Source organism: Ochlerotatus camptorhynchus, unplaced genomic scaffold (genome assembly GCF_037179485.1).
Source record: "Ochlerotatus camptorhynchus isolate MF236.1 unplaced genomic scaffold, CSIRO-AGI_Acam_v1.1 ptg000503l, whole genome shotgun sequence".
Lineage (NCBI taxonomy): Eukaryota > Metazoa > Arthropoda > Insecta > Diptera > Culicidae > Ochlerotatus > Ochlerotatus camptorhynchus.
In genome coordinates this window covers 1343510-1366209 of record NW_027040988.1, presented here as the reverse complement: position 1 = coordinate 1366209, position 22700 = coordinate 1343510, and the positions used below count along the sequence as shown (strand labels likewise).

Below are 22700 nucleotides of genomic sequence, written 5' to 3'. Positions count from 1 at the left end.
ACACGCGTCAGTACTAATCAATGTTCCCCTGCAATTTGCAGCTTTCTGGATCGTGTTAGTGAAATCAAGCAGCCTAATTATACTCCAACCGAGCAGGATATACTGAGATGTCGTGTCTTAACGTCGGGTATATTCGAAACTAGGTTTCAAGTTGATAAGGTTAATTTTCAGTAAGTATCGAATTTCCGATTCAAGAACAACTGTGATTTAATTATCTTCACCTATTTCAGCATGTTCGACGTCGGTGGTCAGCGGGACGAACGGCGTAAGTGGATCCAGTGTTTTAACGATGTCACTGCAATCATTTTCGTGACAGCGTGCTCTAGTTATAATATGGTCCTGCGGGAGGATCCCACGCAAAATCGGCTGAGAGAATCGCTGGAACTGTTCAAAAGTATTTGGAACAATAGGTAATTGGGGAAGATTCCTTGACAGTATAAGAGCATGTCAACAATCCTATGTTCGCTTTTGTAGATGGTTACGAACAATATCGGTCATATTGTTTCTGAACAAACAAGACTTGCTGGCGGAGAAAATCAAAGCTGGCAAAAGTAAACTTTCCGACTACTTTAGTGAGTTCAATCGTTACCAGACGCCGGGTAGGTTCCAAAATTACGCGTATTTATGCATTCTGCTAAAGATAAATTATGTAATCATATATTTCAGCCGATGCCGTTTGTGAGATGGGTGAAGAACCAGAAGTGATTAGGGCAAAATATTTCATAAGAGATGAATTTTTGGTTAGTATCAATAATTTGCCATTCAACAAATGTTTACATACTAAGATCTATCCAATGCAATTGTAGCGTATATCGACAGCCAGTGGCGATGGTAAGCATTATTGCTATCCACACTTTACCTGTGCGGTAGACACCGAAAACATCAAGAGAGTTTTCAACGATTGTCGAGACATCATTCAGCGGATGCATCTGCGGCAATACGAGCTGTTATAGGTGAGTTTGGCATTTTTCATACAGTTTAGCAGCCTTCGGATAACAGGCTGTTGGGCTACAATTCGTTAATACATGTCAAAACGAACATTTATTTCCACTGAAATGAGTCCTGAGCCAACCACATCCAGTCGCCAACTTTTTCGAGGAACCTTGTCCGGGTTCTTTACTGAGTATCGTACCATGCCGTGTTTTAAAGGCTTCACAATATCGATACCGTTTTTATACTTGATGCAACTCGTGACGCCACCAGATATCTTTATCTAGTTTAACGTCGAGTGCTTCCCGCAACATTTTACGCTCGAAGACTCCAACGCTCTCCAATCGGTCTACTTCAACTTCCACGATTTATGGTCGTAAAGGGGATTAACGGCTAACGGATCAATAAGGATAAACATTGGATCCGTCATTGATGGACCCTCACTTCACTGACAATGGACTTCTGTAAAGGGGTTCCAATTTGTTTAACATAACCATAACGCATGACAGTATTTAGATACTACTTTCATCGTCTTGGCTTTTTACGCATCTTTTTCGAGCGTTTTGTCGGGTCTCAACTTAGTGTTCTAGATGTACCTCCACAGTCATTAATTGGAAGCTTTCTATGCCAACCAAAATGCATGAATTTGTATATTGTGTGGCAAATTGAATGATACTCTATGACCAGGGAAGTCGAGAAAATTTCCAACTGCTCGACCGGACCGGGAATTGAACTCCGGCTTGATAACCCAAGTAACCAACAAGCCCGCTAATTCGCCTTTTTGCAATATAAAGTTGTTACACGGCTAACATAGGGCATGCTAAGCTTTATGTTAGCCGCATATTGGCCTTATACACTGGAGTCGCTTTTTACGCGGGTGATACGTCCCGCGTAAAAAAAACCGCGTAAATTCCGGAATCCGCGTAAATTCCGAAATCCGCGTAAAAAAAAAACCGCGTAAAAAAAGACCGTGTAAAAAAACCGCGTAAAAAGCGACTCCAGTGTATTGCAATTAGCGGGCTTGTTGGTTACTTGGGAATACCATGCCCTTACTGACTAGGCTAACTGCGGCCTCTTGAAACTAACACGTATTTAATTTGTTCTGGAGGATGTATTTTTTACAGATGAAATCATGTTGAAATAATCAGAAAGGTCTCATCAAATCTATTAATTCACTGCACAGTGGGCCATTAGTATAATTTAGTAGAACAAAATTAATACTAAATACACCGTACTCAGCAGGTGGTAAATTTCACACCAAAATCTTCCTGAGGGGTGAAACAATTGCTTTCCATGAGCACCTACAAAGCTCCCTTATCATTATATCTTGAATATTTTCTCAATTTTTACAAAGTTCCATGAACTTCTTCCAAGTTCCATAATTATAATTTTTTCCAAGTTCTCTCAATTTCATCCAATATCTCAGAACATCCCTGACCTTCTTCAAAGTTCAGGAAAGACCATGAACCATTTCTATGAATTTTCCCATGACAAAATCAGTAAGTTTTGAAATCAAACCGTGAAGTTCTAAGAAATGTGCTGAACTACTGCGATACGAAATTCGCTGAGCTTCTACAATTTTGGTTGAACTTCTATGAAGTTCCTTGAACATTTAAAAAAATCCCAGCACTTCTATGAAATTTTTCAAAGTTCCTCGAATTGCTGTGTAACTCACTTGACTTCTCCTTGAAGTTTCACAAAGTTTCCTTAACTTCTACGGAATTTCCTGATTTATTCTAAGTTTATTCAATTTTAGCCAAGTTCCCTGAAACTAAAATAAGACTTTTATGAAGTTGCTTAAAATTAAACAAAGTTTCCTTAACTTCAACAAAGTTCCCCAAACTTGTACAAGGTTCCCAAGCCTAAGAAGTTTTCCCGAATTTTTACAAAGCCCCTGAATTTCTTCTGAAGCTTTCTAATTTCTACGATATTTCATGAACATCTACTAAGGCCCTGAAGTTTTAAAAAGTCGAATAAACTTAAAGAAAAATCCCTGAGCTTCAACGATTCACTTAATTTCTTTAAAGCTCGCCAATTTCCAGCAATTTTTGATGACGTTCACCAAAGTTCACTGAGCTGCTACAAAGCTTGCTGAAATTCTACAAAATTCTGTGAAGTTCTATAAAGTTCAGTGTCCATCTAAATAGTTTGTTGTGCATTTACATAGCTTTCAGCTAGCTTCTATAAAATTTTCTGAACTTCTCAAAAGTTTCCAGAACTTCTAACACAGTTAAATGAATGTCTACGAAGTTTTCGAAAGCTCTACGGCTTTTCATGAAGATCTATGAAGTTCCTTGAAATCAAATGATGTTCTGTTAACTTTTACGAATTGTCCCTGAACTTCTGGTAAGATCAGTTTTAAAAATCTGATATACTGAACTCTCACCCACAAATTTTAAAAGTAGCATAGAAAACATTTCGTCGATCTCGTTAAGATTTTTCTAAATACATATATTATTCAATACTTTCCAACTTAATCAAGTAATGTTCTAAAGTTCTGCAAGTGTTTGAAAATTCAAAGGACGTCTTTTAGACATCCTTCCCAGACGGAAGTTTGATCAGAGAGTATTTAAAGGATATACAGCTAGTCGGAGATTTAAAGACCTCTGGATATTTTCAAAAGACTTCAGGTTGATCAATTATTATTCTTAAGATATTCAACTGTTCATAAAATTCAAATAACGTCTCTAGATAGTCTTTCAAGATAGCTGGTTGGTCAGACATTAGTGAATTCAGGTTGATCAGGACATCTGAAGATCTTAAACTGGTTAAACATTCAATTGGCTCTCTCAAGATGGCAGATCGGTTAAGAAGTACTTAAAAGATCTCCAGCTGATCGAAGATGTATATAAAGTCTTCTGGATATTTTTCAAGGCTTCAGGTTAATCAAGTATTATTGTGAAGATATTCTGCCAAAACTGAACGTTGATCAGGAAGTATTCAAAAGATCTTCAGCTAATCGAGTATTTCAGTGAAGTCCTGTGAATATTCAATTCGATCAAGTTTTATTCTGAAATATAGGATTTTGGTTACATTATTTATATATAACATATTCAGGGAGAAGCTCAAAATATGAAGTCAAAAACTTCATTTATTTAACAAAAATCTTCATATGCCAGGTTAAAATTTAAAAAAATCCACCGAAGTCTTCCTCAGCTTCCGCATGTCTTGAAACAACTTCACATATCATGAAATGTCTTCGAAATGTCTGCATGAAAAAATTCCTTCACAGAATTTTGAATGTCTTCAAAATGAAGTTAGTCTTGAAATCCCAAGTAGCATTTCTTGTTTTATTGCAGTCTTGTTTTATTGCACGTTGCGAGAATGTAACAACTCAAGGCGGAAGTAGCCGTCAACAATGCTGATGATGGTACAAGCACACAACAACCACCCTACTGCTTTCTCTCTGAGATGATCACGTTGGTCATGACGAGAGGAGCAACACAATAGTTGGGTAAAGAACACACCATCGACTGGAAATGCTCTCGCAACGTGGGGCTTTAGGTAGTGATGAAAACGTCGCTAGAACTATTCCACAGCCGCAGTCAGTTTATGAGCAAAAAGAGGGACGCACATTTTTGCCTGTGGACTTGGAGACATACTTCAAGTCCCCGCGTACATCGTACGGGTTAGGCAAAAATGTGCGTCTATCTTTAAAAACTGTCGCATTAATGGCCCTTCGCTCATTTTCAACTTCTATTCAATTTTCATACTGCCGTACTCTAACGGAACTATCCACCTACCCTCTTCTAAAGATCATTCTCTCGAGGGGGACGACTCTATGTACGATGCAGGAAATATTGTGTTTTGCTATGGATAGCTGCGCGTACGCTGAGTAGATAGAAAGAAGATTTATCACGATTTTGAAGATTTCCTGCAAAAAGATGATGCACGATGCAAGTAGATGCGAGAAATGAAAGAAGATTTTTCAAAGATTTATTGGCAAGTGTGAGATTTTTTGAGCATCTAGAATTGAGATTTAGATGTGTCACCCCCCTTGCATTCTCTAGCTAATAAATCATCACGCCAAAAGCTTCATGTTAGCATTTCCAACCAACTCTGACGTCCTATGTGGTTTTTTCTATATTGTAGCAGGAAATTCAAAGCAAAATTGTGATTTTACCATTCCTACTGAATTTTCAACGTAATTATTCTCTGACTACATTAAAATAGTATTGCAAAATGTATTGTTTCTAACAGTTAAAATAATAATCTGTCGAACTTCAACTTCGATTTCCTCAAAATGGTAGATATGTAACATTGGTCTATTTGAAAAGTGACGCGAGAAATGAGCATATAAAAACAAAATGATAAATTCTATAGTTTTGTGGAGAGGGAGAGCATTGATTTCCATAAGCTGTCTCTTTTTTGTGGACATTTGTGGTTTGGAATGAGAGGGTTGAAGCTATTCTCATTTTTTAGTTATCATTCGTTGAACGTGTCCAAATGTTCGGTTATTTCATTTGGCCGCAAGCAATCACTCTTCCATTTTAGCTATGCTTTGGGAGGCGTGAATCTACAACGTGATTCGACAGTCAAGGACCTGGGGATTCTGGTTTATACAAAATTAACCTTCAAGGATCACGTCGAGTACGTTGTGTCTAAAGCCTAATCGCAACTAGGATTTTTATTTCGCTTTGCAAAAAAGTTCAAGGACGTTTACTGCCTAAAAGCTTTATACTGCTCAATTGTGCGCCCTATCTTGGAGTATTCGTCTATCGTCTGGTCTCCTTATTACCAGAATGAAATTCAACGCATCGAAGCTGTTCAGCGAAAATTCGTCCGGTACGCTCTACGTCATCTTAGGTGGAAAGATCCATTCAACGTGCCCAGTAATGAAAGCCGTTGTCTACTTATAAATCTGGAATTACTAGAAGCAGGACGCAACGTGGCAAAAGCGTGCTTTGTTGGGGATCTTCTGCAAGGCAACATTGACAGTCCTACGCTTCTTAGTCTCTTGAACATCAACACACGTCGTCGCAATCTTCGGTCGCACTCGTTTATCACCATCCCTCCGGCAAGAACTAATTATGGCTTACACGAACCTTTGCGAAGCATATCCCGTGTATTCAACCGGTGTTATTATGTGTACGATTTCAACGTGTCACGAGAAACAAATAAACGTAGTTTTAAACGAGTTTTATGTTAATTTATGTTATTCTTTTTTTTATATCTTTATTAAGGAGACTTTCAGCCGTTGGCTGACTCGTCTCCGAATACCCCAGAGGGGGGTATTCCTAGGGGAAAAGGGGGTTTACAGAGTTTTTAGAATGTACAGAGTTTTGGTTTTTGAAACTTATGTTTCCTGTCTCAGCTAGCTGTCAAATTTTCATTTCAAAGGCTGTCTAAAGGACCCCGGTAGAGCCCCACCGGCAGAGGCTGCCAGGTGAACCTGGCAGCTGCTACCGGCAGGGGTTGCCGAGCCTGCTATCAATATCGTATTTTAAATATTTTTGTAGATTCCTGCTTCCTTCGTAAAGCAGATGAGTTGGATTTCCGCTACCGGGTCGTTTTGGAGGACGTCCCGAATGTTGTCGGCCAGACCGTACAACTCCCGTGATCCGTGGAAACACGGGCAGTTGATAAGGATGTGCTCAACTGTCATCGTTGTTCGGCACGCGTCGCATCTCCTCCGGAAGCCTCCACCGCTGCTGCTTCCCATGTTGTGAGTAATCCGGGTGTGACCGGTTCGAAGTCTGGAGAGTATTCTCTGTTCCGCGTAACTTTTGGTGTCCGTCCATGGGGCCGTTTCCCCTTTGACCTTTCTAATGAAAAGCTCTTGGTTGCTGTTCCATTCGTTGCCCCATGCTGACCTGATGGTAGATTTTATCCAGACTTTCAGGTCTTGTCTGGGGACCGACTTGTGGGCAAGACGACCGCTTCGTCCGGTGGCCGCGAGGTGGTCGGCTTCAATGTTACCGGCGATTCCGCAGTGGCCCGGTATCCACATGAAGGTGGTGCCGGGTTGTGTGTGCTTCTGGATGGCCTGAATCCACGGGTGGCGTGCAGTGGAAGATTCCAATGAAGCCAGAGCGCTGGCGGAGTCCGTGAGTATGCATAGATGGGAGGAGGATGGTAGGGAGGCCGCGTAATGTAGGGCTGCTGCTTCTGCTGAGAAGACCGAGCATTGGTCCAGGAGTTTCCAGAAATGGGATTTTATTTTATTCGTTAGTTTTGTATTTAGTTGTAGAACAAGTGTCATTAGGGTAAACATTTTACCTGTTGACTGATAAACAATAAATAAAGATGGAAAGGAAAGATCTCGTTCATAATGTTATACTCCTATTGTCTTGCTGTACTACTGTTGTACCAAAGGCTAGTCAAGTAGTGAGCCAATTTAAAATCGTTAATTTCCACCGGTTGATAATACCGTACCTTTACTGACTAGGCTGAGGCCCCGGTATGAAACATCAGACCATTAGATAAACATTTCAAAAGGTCCTATCTTCATTGAGCGATTCTCTTCATCGACTTTCTCTTCGATTAGTAACTCAGCTGCAAAACCTAACCCTGTTGTATTTGACGTTTTGAACGCTAAATAAGAACCTCTTTTATCAAACTATGTGGTCAAAAGAGCGCGAAATCTGTTTGCATAGCAGTTGTTATCAAAAGAGAAAGTTGATGAAGAGAATCGATCAAAGCAGATAGGACCTTTTGAAATGTTCATCGAGCATTCAAATCGAAACGTCGAAATTGCTTGTTCGATTGATTGCTGCAACTGTTGTTTTGTAATCAGATGATGCTCCTCTCGAATACAGGATGAAAATTGATACGAGAAGCAGACCTCAGTTGAAATCCCAACAAACAATCGTCTATTGAAGAAACGACTTCTTGGCCATTTTATTCAACTGCATGCTTAATAGTACTTGTACTATTTTTAAAATAACTTCTGTTCAGGCTTTGTTCACACAAATCTGGAGAATTTATTCAACCACAACATTGAACTACTGGTGGTGTATAAGGTATGTCGAGAAGCTTTTATTCGACTTATATGTGTTGTAACAGAGTTTATACGATAAAGTTTTTGATTATTCAGCGTTTATTAGACATCACTGCTTCCCTTAAAACAGTGATGCTCTGTATACGCTTGATTCTCATGTGAAGCAACGTTTAATTAGACATTATTATACATTTATTAAACGATTATTCAACGTGGGAAAATTAATCCGAAAATAAGAGGACAGGGGGGACAGGGACAAGGGAAGGGTGTGTGTGTTTCTTAAGTTTATTGTATTTCAATATTGCTGACCTGGCTCGCACCACACAGATATTAGAAAATTTATTAAATACTTATACATGCCGCCGTTGTATGGGAATCGAACCATGTACCTTCCTTCTTGCCTTGTCATCTGAGCTATCCTAGAATTCATCATATGGGTAACTCAATAATCAATAAAAGCTTGCTTGAAAGTAAATACCTATCAGCACTCCCGATCGCAACTCTAGCTCCTTCAAGGCCCTGTGGGAATGATTAATTCATTCATCGTTGTTTTAAATGAGACCAATGTTGCCTCTTCACCTCTCCAAGTCGAAAGAAAGGATGTTCGGTTATATTTTAAACTAGATCAATGCATTCATTATCGTGAGTCATGTGATCGATGATTACTATTTAAATTAATTATGTTCTACACAAATAAAAAAAAGGTTGAGCCTGGGATTGAACTCACGACCTTCTAATTGGAAAGCGGAAACGGTAACCACTACTCTACTGATTTCGCCTTGTTGTAAGACTGAATCAGTATTGTCGAATAATGAATCTAATACGTCGTTTATAAAGCATTTACAAATCATGTGATTCCAACATGGAAGCATAGTGGTATAAGAGCTATTATGCTGACTGTATTCACCTTTATTCAGCAATATTGTAAAGTAATGCAATGAAATCTAATAAAGGAGCTGGAGAACATTTATTAGACGTCTAATAAAGCATTTTATTCAATCATTTGAAAACAGTCGAATAAAAGCGACAATGTATGTGGAAATTACACTTATTCAGTTTGTTATTAGATCAAACTTCTGGTTCTGAATAAGGAAGACATTCAACGTTTATAAAGCTTTTAATAAGGAAATTATTCATATCAGAGCAAACGGCGGAATAAAAGCGCATCTATCGATCCCAATGAGCTTTTTTCAGCACATAATTCGACATCCTGTTTTATTCAGCATTGTACACTGTTATACAGCATTTATTCAATGTGTATGCTTATTTGTGACTTTGAATTGTTTGTTGGGATAATGATTGTGATCCCAAATTGAAATGCATAGGGTAACACAAATCATCCAGAACGATTCTGTAAATAATTCTATCGAACATCATTAAATGAGGTACCAGTTACGCCAAATCGACGATCAAATGCGTTGTTTACAAAAGCTGATACGTCCCTTCGAACATACGAGATGGAGACATAGTCATCACTATCAGAGGCGGAACGAACATTGGTAAAGCGTGGAAACCGAAGATTGTCTATTTCGTGGTGGAGGAAATTTCCACTGCCAACAAACGATTTTTATATCCGTGTTGATATGGCTGTTTATGGCTCTTCAATACGGAAATGCAAACATTCGAATGATAAATCTATTTAATGCATTTGCAAGTCATCCTATTCGTAAATTGTTGTCCTCTGAGCGCTCAAATAAATATCATCCATTATTTGGACGGCAGTCATATGAATGCTCATCAGCTGATGTCGAATTCCAGCATAAGGCAAACATCCGAAATTCGAAAGTATGTTGTTAAAGGGCTCGAGCAATGCAATAATCATTCGAAGCATTGCTGATGTTTTCGTTCAGTGTAGTTAATTCCATTGTGTTTGACGTTTACGTACTACCAACAATCAATACGAAACTAACGATTTTAAATTGGCTCACTACTTGACTAGCCTATTGGTCCCAAGCAAACGATTAACGTACCCTATTCTAGTCTAAATTCTAGTACTACGCAATGTTTGTTTTGATTCGCTATGAAAGTTTGACAGATAAAATGAGGGGTTATTGGTTTTTCCTATGTTTCGAGGGGTGAATCGATTAGCTTGGGACCGAAGAGAGTACCAGAGCTGAGCCAAAAAGTTGAGTACGTTATTTCGGGACCTTCCAGTCTTAGAGTTACCTCTATGGTACTACCACAGACAAACAGACGTAACTCTTTGAAAAACTTGTTCTTGAAAACATAGTATCTCAAAACATATAACCTCAGTAACGACATCTATCTGGCTTCTCGCGGAAAACAAGCTTGCCCGCTAACTCGTAAACAATATTGCATAAAATTTCTATAGAATATATAGAAACGTCAAAGTGATCCGATGCCAGCGCTGCGGCGAGTAGTTCGCGGAACTGATAATATTCAAATCAACCGTTAAATGCATGAACGAAGATACACAATGAAGAGTTACGTCTGTTTGTCTGTGGTACTACTGCCAACCGGTGGAAACTAACGATTTTAAATTGGCTCACTACTTGACTAGCTCATTGGTCCCAAGCAAATCGATTAACGTACCCCATTCTGGTCGAAATTCTAGTACTACACTATATTTGTTTTTATTTGCTATGCAACTTTGACACATAAAATGAGGGGTTCGTGGATTTTCCTATGTTTCTGTATCGATCTCGATTAACCGTACTTGCACTTACTCCGTCCCGAATAGCATCCACTCGATTACGCGTCCGAATCTAGACTGCCCCGCAGCTTCTCCGTATAAGCTTTCTCTTCGTATGTGGTCTTCTCGTATTACACCGCTGCACTTACACCACTCTGTTAATATGACTATGGTACATTCCTCCCATTTTTAATATTGAAAAATAACATAAATATTGGTTTATTTATTTTCACAAAAATATTATTTTATTTGACCCATATCTGATCTTTGTTGTATCCCACAACCCAAACGTTCAGTACATACTTACCAAATACCATCTTGATACTAGATAATATTTAAAACAAAATACTTAAACCTTTCTGGCTTGCTTACCGACCTGCGCCCTCTTTCTGAATCCTGTTTTTGAACTTCATGACTCATCTCCTTTCTTATCGAGGTTCTATCTACATCTTCCCTTTCTCCTTCAGAAAACACGTTTAAATTTATCTGAGCTCCTACTTCTTCTATATTCTTCTGGGCTCCCAAAACTTTAAAGTGAGTGCTGTTTCTCTTGTACAATTTTCCGCTATCCTTTGACTTCACCGTTATTTCCCCACCTTTTACATCCACTACCTCGAACTCTTCATCTCCAAAAGCAGGTTGTAGCGACCCTATTTTCAAATTTTTCATAAGAACTGTGTCTCCTATTTGCAAACGATGTGGTGTTGCCTGACGATTTGAATCTGCCCTGATCTTATTCTTCTCCTTCAATATCATATCTCGATCCTTCGAACCCTCCAAAACTAAACTTTGATTTTTGTGTACCGAAGGAATTTTGTTCCTTAGCTCTCTGCCAAACATCATCTGACCGGGAGATACTCCTGTTGTTTCTTGTGGTGTAGAATGATACATCAATAGGTACTCCAACAAGTCTGACTTCCAGTCAGAACCTTGGATCACACTGATCTTTATACGACGCCCCAAATTCCTCATTTGTCGTTCTACTGCACCATTTTGTTCTGGCCAATACGGGGTAGACAGGTTTAAATGGATACCGAAGCTCACACAAAACTGCTTGAATTCCGATGCACGAAATTGTGGTCCATTGTCTGCTGTAATGGACCGGGGAATTCCAAATGACGCAAACATCTTCAATAAAGCTCTAATAACTTTCTGAAATGTTGCTGGATTCATTGGCTCTGTCTGAATGAATCAGCTGGTATAGCATACAACGACGAGTAAAGATTCCGCTGATGGTAAACCTTCTTTGAAGTCTATGGCAATATCTTGCCATGGCTCCGTAGGTAAGCGACGTGTGATTGGATTTGGTTTATCTGGTAGGGAAGTCATCTGGCAAGGCTTGCAATTCTTAACCGTTTCTTCGATCATTTTGTCCATACCCGGAAACCACACCTTGGACCGAATGTGTGCCTTGATTCCGGTACTTCCTTGATGCCCTATGTGGGCTAGTTCTACCATCTTCGTTTGAAGACTTTTTGGGATGACAATCCTGTCCCCCCTTAAGATAAGATCACTATACTGCGCTAAATTGTCTCTGATCGTAGCAGCACGATATTGAACAGGAACATCGTCCCAAATCCCAGTGTTAATAGCTTCTTTAACCAGTATGAGATCTTCGTCCTTCAGTGTGGCATTCTGCAGCTCTTCTAGGCGTATAGCTACGGGTTTTACCTCCTTGATTAACCATTTAACAACATCAGATTCTCCTGTGCAGCTTGTATCTGTTACAGATAGCCGCGAAAAAGAATCTGCAAGGTTTTGGTCTCCCGGTTCATACCTCACGTCGAAATCGAAAGCTTGTAATCTTAAAATCCATCTTTCAATCCTAGCTGACGGTTTGGACTGTGCACGATTGAACAAATATTTAAGCGGTTTACAGTCTGTCACAAGTGTAAAGCGTTTCCCATATAGGTACATGTACAACTTTTCCATAGCCCAAACGATGGCGTAGCACTCCTTTTCGGTTCGGCAGTATTTTCTCTCGTGGCTTGCCAAACTCCGTGATGCACAATAAATTGTTCTAGCTATTCCAGTTTTCATTTGCACGAGGATCGCACCTAATCCTACCGGACTAGCATCTGTGATTAGTAGAGTTTCATCATCATGGTTGTAGAATCCCAGCGTTTGGACATTTCCAAGAACTCGTTTTATTCCATTTAGCTCCTCCGAGTGTACTTGTTTCCATAGAAACACAGTATCTTTCCCCAACAATCCTCTCATGTGACAAGTCAATGTAGACAAATTTGGTATAAACTTTCCAACGAAGTTGATCATCCCTAACAATGATTTCAACTCTGTTAAGTTCTTTGGTGGTCTTAAATCCAGTATTGCTTGTACTTTGTCCTGCGTTGGCTTAATGCCAAATGTCGATACAATGTGTCCCAAAAAAGATACTTCAGTGACCCCAAATACCGATTTTGTGTCGTTGATTTTCATATTTAATTGTTCAATCCGGTTCATGACTTGCTTCAATCTAATGTCATGTTCTTCCTCAGTGCTGCCATGGACCAGAAAATCGTCCATGAAGACTATCAGACCATCAATTCCTCGAAAAAGATTCTCCATAGCACGTTGAAATAGCTCCGGTGCGGATTTAATACCAAACATCAATCTACGAAACCGATATGTTCCACTTCGTGAAACGAATGTCGTTATGTCTCTACTTTGTGGTTCAAGTTCGAAATGATAGTAAGCTGATTCTAAATCGATTTTGGACAATTTGGCTACCTTTCGAATAGATGCTATGGCAGCATCTATGTTCGGCATAGGGTAGTTTTCTCGTATAACCGCCTGGTTTGCTACTCTCATATCTACACAAAGCCTAATGCGTCCATCGCTCTTTCGGATGGGTACCAATGGTGACACCCATGAAAGCGAACCATCTGATCTTTCAATAATTTTACTTTCAAGTAATTCTTGAATAACCTATAGAAACAAATTATGAAGAAAAAAATACAACACAATTTGTAAACCCTGTCTATTTACATGAACGAATTATTGAAACTATTATTAGTTATAATTACCTTTTCCACGTCTGCTTCCATTGCAATGGGAAGCCTACGAGCTGGTTGTATGACTGGACTCACGTTTTCATCGATTTTAATTTTCAGCAGTGTGTCAGGCACCTTCGGAAACTCACTCTGTTGACTTTCTACTTCAACAGATCTATTTACTATGTTATTGACTTTGTATCCAATTTTCAATACACCCAGAGCAAAGGCTGTAGATTTGCTCAACAAATCCGTCTGACCCCGTGGTGCTACCAGAATGTGCGTCCAAACTCCCATTTCCTCTCCGGGTATACTTATCTCAGTTTCGAAAGCTTTCGTGAAACAAATTTTCTCGTTGGAAGCGAAAGATTCATAACGAACACCTATTTGGTCCCCATTTCGTTCGTTCAAAATATTTGCTCCTTGATCTCTTAGCTTTTGATATGTATCCTCCCGTATGATGTTTGCTGGTGAGCCCGAGTCTACTATCATAGAGGTTAAAATACCTCCGACGTTGAAGCTCAGTGTTTCGGAATCATTTCCCTCCTTCACGTAGAATACCGCTTTTTCCTTTTCTTCTGGTTGGCTCTCTGTAATCGCGTATACCTTCCTTTTGCTTGTCATATCAAATTTCTTTGGTTCATCATGTTTTCTCTTCCTTGATCTACGATCATGTCATCCATATCTTGATATTCACATCGGTTTGCCTGATCTTTCAACCGATAAATGAATTCCTCAAATTGTTCATTCTGATCTTGTATCATTGCTCTAAACTGGTGTCGCTCAAACCGTTTATTTAATTGAGGGGCGAAGTAGTTATCGATCGCAACTACGGCTGACTCATATTTTCGAACCTGTATTTCTAAGCTGTCATCTACTGCGACACCAACCTCAACTTTGTCTACTTTATCGTAATATGTTTGTAGCTCGATACCCCCAAGCACCAATAGCAAATTGAATTTCTCTTCATCATCGACTATTTCATTCGCATTGAGAAACCTAGCAAAAGCTCTTTTCCATTTCAACCAGTCATTTCGAGGATCTGCTCCCACCTTGAATGGTGGCATCACTGCGGCATCTGTTAAGCAAACGTATCAAACACGACGTTTAATTTTCTAATAACTCAACCTTGTTCTAAAATAAATTCACGAATAACATCACGAGTGAAGGAAAGCTTCGTGGAAAGCAACTCATTATATACCATATTATATACCATATGTGTGTGTACGTAGCTAAACAATTATATATAAATACCGAGCAGTCAACTAAATCATGCCTTATCTGCCATACCAAATTTATTTTGTTTGCATTCATTATGTCCGATTCTTCGTTGTCCTTTTTTTAAAAATATATCAAGAGTGCTATTTTTTTTTGACTTCACCAGCCCGAATTTCATCAACCATCAACCATCATCCATCAAGTTAGAGAAAAGTATATTACATACATACCTTATACTAACAGGCTAGCACGAAGCTGTAGCCCACGAAGCGTCAGACACTTCATACCATTACCTTGTAACAAAGCACAAAACTACATCCTCTCCATGCACGAAGCGCTCGTGAACTAATCTCAGTAGTTCAGCATAATCTTTCCAAATAATGGGTAAGAAGCGCAAGCCACTTCATAACATCGCCTTCTTATAAAGCACAAAGGTACAATCTCAAGATGCACGAAGCGTTCATAAATTATTTCCACTCACTGTTTCACCATAATCCTCCCTCAACGTAGCACGAAGCGCATCACCTTAGCACAAACATTCCAAATTATTTCTCTTAAATATCGGTTCTAAACTTCACAAGCAGCACGAAGCATAAATTTCCAATATTTATTCCGTTGATTAAACCACTTGGCTGATTTATCAACATTCTTCTGTGTAGCACGAAGCTGAATCACCAATACTTCTTTTGCTTTTTTTTCACCACTGCGATGTCATTACCCGTATACACCAGCGTGATCCTGCATTATTTAACCGATTTAACACACACGCATGCATACAATAACTATTATTTTCGCCACGAACTGTGATGTGTCCATAGGTGTATTCCATCACGGCTCGTGTTCGTCGCACACTTCATCGCAGCAACTCGTTTCTACAAATTCCCTCACGCACACAATATTAATTATCTCTCCTACAGTCACAAACAATGAAACAACCGACGCTGCCAAAAATCGCCATCTTGGAAAAAATAAAAATCCCATCACCACAACTTTTCACATCACTTCCGATACATCCGTTTTATAACATTTTCATAATTTCCAACCAACATATAAAACTCATTCTTTAAATACACATTTTTTCTTATTCAACTGTCCGTCCATATTCCCTGTTTCGATTTTACTTCCGCATCTCCATAGACGAGTTTCTGCCAATCGTTCACTGATCTATCACTGCGGTTTTTTTTTTCTTCATGTCCTACCAATTTTTAAGCGTATTTTTTTCTCATAACTATTTTCACGCAGAAATTTTTCTATCCGTATTTTTTCGAAAGGAAAAACTCACCAATTTTCATCCTCGTCGCCATTTTGTATCGATCTCGATTAACCGTACTTGCACTTACTCCGTCCCGAATAGCATCCACTCGATTACGCGTCCGAATCTAGACTGCCCCGCAGCTTCTCCGTATAAGCTTTCTCTTCGTATGTGGTCTTCTCGTATTACACCGCTGCACTTACACCACTCTGTTAATATGACTATGGTACAGTTTCGAGGGGTGCATCGATTAGCTTGGGACTGAAGATAGTACTGTTGAGCGTATTGTCCATGACAGTATGCTCAACAGATGGCGGTAGTGTTTTAGCGACGATGTTTTGCAGTGAAAAATATGCAATACGTTATGTCTGGTTGTCTATTGTAATAACATTCATCATTCCTATACTCAAGTAGCAGCCATGTGTTATGGTTTTTTGCGCTACTGTCTTTCTCTTCACTGTTCTCTTCGGTCTTCATGGTGTCACATCTTCCATTTCCATTATCAATAGAGTGCTAGTGTTGCCCAACGAAGCTCCTGCGTCTTGCGTATGAAACACTTGTGTTTGGATCGTGAGTAGCATTTATTTACACGCATCCACCTTGCACACGTGTGTACAAGTCGTGGTCTATCTCCGCAGGAAAATTTTTCCTGGATGATACGTTTACTTTTCCGTATCACCTTATCTCCAACGCTTAGTCATATCATTATAAAGGCCCACGCACATTAGATCCGGATCGGACGCGTTGCGGCAAAGTGACAGCTAAATCAATTGTCTAACTGTAAAATTTACGTCAACGCAACGCAAACGGATCTAATGTGGGTGGCTGTTTATGAATGCGTCCTCTATGCTCCCTTTCCGCTTAATGATTGCAGCTTTCTTCTCCACATTCTTGTAATCGCTTCAGTGCTTTCAAAAAGTGTTTTATTTCCACACTCAATAAAACAAAAGAGAAACAATAGTTTCTAAAAAAAAAAATCAAATTATGGATTTAACAACTTTTGCTGCCGTGTTCGATGACTCTGCTTTCACTAGATTGGGAATTATTTGTTAAAAAAATAACATCTTCTTTTCTTTTCCTCCATTTCAGATATACTTAACGATTTCGATGCAACCTGGTCGTCTCATTTTAGTTGTGTCTACCCTAAAAATATCAAATCTAGCCAAACTTTACTAATTTTATAATAAAAACAAATATTGATTATTTATTAATCAAAACAAAAAAACGGAAACCTATACAGACTAAACAAATAAAACAAACAAAAAAATAACAGCAAAGTAAACAAAAAAAAACATAAGAAGAATACGCGGTCAACCAACCAACCGTTAGTGATTTGCATTACAAATCACGCATACACACACACTCGTTCAAACAATCGCATCAAGGATCGATATAAAATCGCACCGAAACGTTGTCATCGTACCCTCACGTCGCGTGTTTCATTAACCAGTGGAATAAAAAATCGATGTTGGTTGACTGAAAGCGACGGAGGAGCTGGCCGGGTACTCGGCTGCTGATACTGAATTAATAAGCTGTAGTCAAAAGTCAAATCACAACCTATATGCACACAAGAAGTAACGTTAATATATCGTCAACCACATAGAGTTGCGCAGAGATACGAGGGGATCTTTACCAATCGAGGAAAAAAGAGAAGAAGAAAAAAAAAATCGTTCGTGGAAGAAGCATCACGAACATAAGAGGGAGTGGAAATTGATGATAACCGAAACAACATAACACAGTAGTAGTCGTCGTCGTTACTATTAAAGTACTAAAAGCAAAGCAAATATGCTAACAACCAACGTGGGAAAGGGAAGAAAGCTAAACTTTGATAGAAAGGGGAAGAACATGATAGGTGTGTTTATACAGAGAAGAGTGTATGAAAGAGATAGCAATGATTCACCGCCATAAAAAACAAAAAAAACAAACAAACAAACAAACAAAAAACAATTGAAGCAGAAAATCACGCAAACAAAAACAAAACAAACAAAGCTTATAACCCTTTCAAAGTAATGAAGATACAAGAAACATGTGTGTCGTGTAAGCATAACTAGTGAAACAAACAAAGAAAGGAAGTCATGTCGCTGTCATGCTAGTGGGAAATCAAGAAACTAAGTCTTAGAAGTCTGTGAGCTGTTTTCTATTTTTTGATTAATTTTAGTTTTTGATGGAAGGGTAGTGAATATAAAAGTAAAACTTAACAACCGACACACAAACACGTGCAACCTGTACACGCATACATTACATACATACATATACATATATACATACACATTGTACGTGAATGCAGCTAGATTAAAGTCACATCGTAAAATAGAGCAGAAAGAGAGAGGTAAGTCAACAAAAGAAAAAAAAAATGGATTTAATGTTATTAGAGCAGTGTTTTTTTGTTTAGGAGAAAGTTGCTTCTAAATTCGTCCAAAATCATTATGCGCTATTGTTGTAGAACTATTTTCCAGTATTTTTAATTATCGTAAACTGTATACACATTTTATTGAATAACGATATATTATATATATTTTTGTTTTAGAAAATTTTATCTTCCTTGTTGAATCCGCTTTAAAGAGAAAGAAAGAGAAAAAATATGAGAGAAATGTTTTATTTTTTATTTACGTATTTAATAATTTATGATGTAGATGTTTTATGTTCATTCTGTGACATACGATAGTGAAGGAAATACAAATTAATGAAAAGGCAGAAATATATGAAAATCGTAGTTGAAATAGTAGGGTAAATTTTCAAATTAGCAGCTTCTTAACGAAAGAGAGAAAAAAATATGCAAAAACAATCAACAACACTTTGTTTGTCCACAGTCTGTGCTGTGGGCGGCAACAACAAGTAGAGAGCATTGAATATATAGGATGTTTCTGGCAGAATGTTTTGTAGCCTAGAGAACTTTTCAAAAGTACACGGATCTGAATCTCGGAACCGGCAGATTAGACAAATACACACGGCAATGTATGTGCGCAACCGAATGAGGTTCAAATACCTACTAGAGAAGAACAAAAATCACAACAGTGTGTGCTGCAATTTCGGCGCAAATCGCATTTCATTTTCTATTAATACGTAGCAACATACTTTATAAAGCGAAATCATTTTACTGGTTTAAATCTGCGATAGTGACAATAGGAAACACCTACTTGATGCGTAGCCCTGGCGATTCGATTGTTAGCCGTGACTTATATGTCATTGCGATTCATTGGATTTTTCCTTCATCAAATTAAAACATTTTATCCTAATGGCTACCGTTGTCCTATTGCTTCGCTCGAAACGAGTAGTAAACATGCATCACATGCGACATGAAATTTAGCGCTTAATATTTCCTAACGAAACCAGATTAAACGCAAATCGTAAATCGCTGAAACTGTGTCATATATATCATTGATAATTTATGCTTAGAAGAAAACGTAAAAACCTTGTTGCAATATTTTATTTTAACCTTTTGTGTTATACTAGTTTTAGTTGGCAAATTATCACCAATGAAAGTCTCGCATCCCAAAAGAAAATCTCTTCTTGCTTCGAGAGAGTGAGCCACACACCGCAAATGTTACAACCATTACACACCCACAAACGAAACGACGTAAATCGTAAACACCCACACACGCAGCTACCACACAATAGATTAGAGCAATAGATTAGAGAGAAAAATTTCCCGATATAAAAGAATGACGAAGAAAACATAAGACGTATAAGATGTTTTAGGCAATCGAGAATACTAATTTGTTATTTATTTTAGTCCACCATCGCCAAACGCTATAGCAGATATCGAAATGAACCACCACCCTTTTCTCCATCTCTCTCTCTAGAAAACACCCCTCCCAAAAGTCCAGATAGATTTTATTGTTAACTATCGTGCGTCTATTTTTTTTTTTGCCGGAGCCGGCAGTGAATTGTGAGGAAGGTGTCTAAAGAGAAAGAAGCAAGTCAACACACACACACACATACACATACACATACAATACACAATAGATGGAAAACAACAAACACAAGTGGTTACAAGAGAAAAAGAGAGGTAGAGGTAAACGTGTATAACTCTTTTATATAGTTGTATAGATTATATATGAGGGAAAAAATTGAAAAAGGATACAAAAAATAAGAGGACAAAATAGTCATACCTGTAGAGAATGAGAGATACAAAGTCGCACAAACAGAAAAGAAAATTCTATCCAATGATGTGGAAATAAAGCAAGCAGAAATGTGAAAAACTTTTTGTTTTTTGATTTTGTTTTCCTTTTTTTCGTATTCCATGGTACAGTGAGAATTAAGGTGAAACCAAACAGATCGAGACGAGCGTAAATGACTGCATTTGTGCTAGTTAACAGGAAGAAAGAAAGTATCATTAAATTCATTCACCCAATAGTATATAAATTCAAGCATGAATTTTCAAAAGAACATATCTGCTTTTGTAAACAAAGATTCAACCGTCACTTTGTCGAAACACTTAGCTCGACCACTACAATCATGTTAAATAAATTTTACCCTACCTGATGCTGGTGTTAATTTGCATGGATTAGCTTAGACTTTCGACAAATTGACGTTTGGATTTTTGTTTTCAAAGCAGATACGTCCTTTTGAAAATTCAACCTTTAATTACTGTAAAAATTGCATATAAAGGTTGAACATGGAAAAATCCGGACACGAAAATCTTGTTGGGGTATAAGAATGCGTTAGTTCAGTGCGATAGCTATACATTAGTAGCTATTATGCTTATTGTAAAACCATTGTTTCAGTCTTTCTTCTTACCATAGGCCATTACTCAAACTTTTCTTCGTACACGGTCCATCATCTTTTTCAAGAGCCCTGTTTTCACTTGTTTGGCTGCCAAATTCCATTTCCGCTTGAAATCCTTCAGGTCAATTGCAGTTCCACCCTTTTTCTTCATAATGTGCTTCACAATTGATCAGTATTCCTCAATTGGCCTTAGTTCCGGAGTATTGGCGGGATTCATCTCCTTGGGAACCACTGTGACGCCATTTTCGCTGTACCACTGTTTGGTGGAATTTGAGTAGTGGCGGGATTTTCGTTTCGAACGTGCAGGATCGAATCGCGACATACTTGCTCCAGTGACGCTATGATGTAAACAAATAAACTTATCCTGAGGCTGTGTTCAATTTGGTGAATTTTCACTTAAATTTGACAGATGGAAAATTTTCAAAGCAGACTTATTTCTGACCGATCAGGAATCAATTTTGACAAACATCTATTTGAAAATCGGACGATCAACAAGAGAGGGATTTTCGAAGAGTGTAATTTATTCTCCATCTGTCAAATTTAAGAGAAAATGGAACACAGCCCGAGAAGAGAACCAACGCCTACTGTGATTCTATACACTCTTAGCTTGATGCAGTAAATATTGAAAATTTTACTTAAAAAATGCTAATGACAGCGTTTTTAATGTGTCCGGATTTTTCCATGTTCAACCTTTGTGTAATATAAATCAGCCCAGTGAAAGGGCCTATTGCAACAACAGAATTTGACAGAAGGCAGCTTGTCCCGGGCCCAAATAAATTATTTTGTTTTGTTCTGAGCCCGTTGTCACGTATGACCTATTGCTTATGCGTCCTGTCATTGGGCTATTTTAAATGGCTGAGATTTTGTTTACCTTTGTTACTTTCGACGTAATGAAATATTTGGTTTTGATTTTTAGTCGAATTTCAATGCACGATGGAATCTTTATTATGCTTTTGTTCAAGATTTCGACAGACCTTTTTGAAGACAAAAAATAAATGCACTTTACCACCCAGTCATCGGCGCCGTCAGTTCAACACGATTCATGAATCAATTTCAAATGACGGCACCCATGGTTGAGTGGTAAACGAGACCGAAAACGAGACTGCCTCTCACTCCAGTGGGTCTAGATTCAATTGCAGCCGAAGTTGTAGGGATTTTTTGAGGAGAACAAATCTCTGGCCACGTCTTCATTCGAAAGGGAAGTAAAGCCATTGGGACCGGCACATGTGTTGATGGGTTCGATATGTTGAGTTCAGGTGTAGACCCAGCTAACAATTTTACCTGCAGATTAGCTTATACAGCCGAAAATTGGCTTATACAGCTAATTTTTGCCTGTATAAGCTAGTCTGCAGCTACAATTGTTTGTTGGGGAGTCGCCTCTCTGGCGTCAGTGAATGGCACTCGCATGCGTAATGGGCCTTATACAAACTGCAATCTGGTTGACATCCTGTTTGGTTGATACTCGATTGTATCGTGTACAGTGATTGCAAGACAAAATTGACAGTTGATCAAGTCGTTGAAGTAAAATCAAAATGTTTTGATTTAATGTGGGCGCAGGATAAGTCTGTCAACCTGGTTGGATTGTGTATGGGGAAGTCGCACAAACATCGCGTATATTTTAAATGGGTTGGCCAACAGGTTGACCCACAACTCGAATAGCAGATTAGATTGTGTGTGCGCAGTTGCGAAATGTGCTCGGTTGATGAATTGGTTGAAAGGAGATCCGACACCCAGCCGAAGAATGATGTTTACAACCAGGTCGCAGTGTGTATGAGCTGCACTATAGAGGGTCTAGTATAAGAGAGGAGCTACTAGACTAGAGGACTGACTGGTTTTCAGCCAAACGAACTGTCAAAGCCAGAGCCAATCGAGCAGCACCTATCTTGATTGCATTGGCTGTGTTGCTAGAAAGCACCTAGGCATAGCTTGCCAAGCCAGTCTCATTTGACGTAGGACTACGTCTGTGATTTATATATGGGGGTACACTTT

General features: G+C 38.7%; 2 protein-coding genes across 4 annotated transcripts in view; both read left to right on the top strand.

Moving 5' to 3' along the window:
- The window catches only part of Galphas (G protein alpha s subunit), a 98731-nt gene extending 78542 nt beyond the window's left edge, over positions 1 to 20189 (top strand). For all 3 annotated transcript variants that reach the window (XM_065235804.1, XM_065235805.1, XM_065235806.1), the window contains exons 6-11: positions 42 to 170; positions 231 to 410; positions 475 to 599; positions 667 to 740; positions 807 to 953; positions 17073 to 20189. In XM_065235804.1, coding sequence (XP_065091876.1) covers positions 42 to 170; positions 231 to 410; positions 475 to 599; positions 667 to 740; positions 807 to 953 — 655 coding nt within the window. In that variant the 3' untranslated portion in view covers positions 17073 to 20189. The remainder of the gene's footprint in view (positions 1 to 41; positions 171 to 230; positions 411 to 474; positions 600 to 666; positions 741 to 806; positions 954 to 17072) is intronic.
- The window catches only part of LOC135712769 (death-associated protein 1), a 60381-nt gene continuing 38839 nt past the window's right edge, over positions 1159 to 22700 (top strand). The window contains exon 1 of the mRNA XM_065235828.1: positions 1159 to 1168. The gene's annotated coding sequence lies outside the window, so the exon portion shown is untranslated. The remainder of the gene's footprint in view (positions 1169 to 22700) is intronic.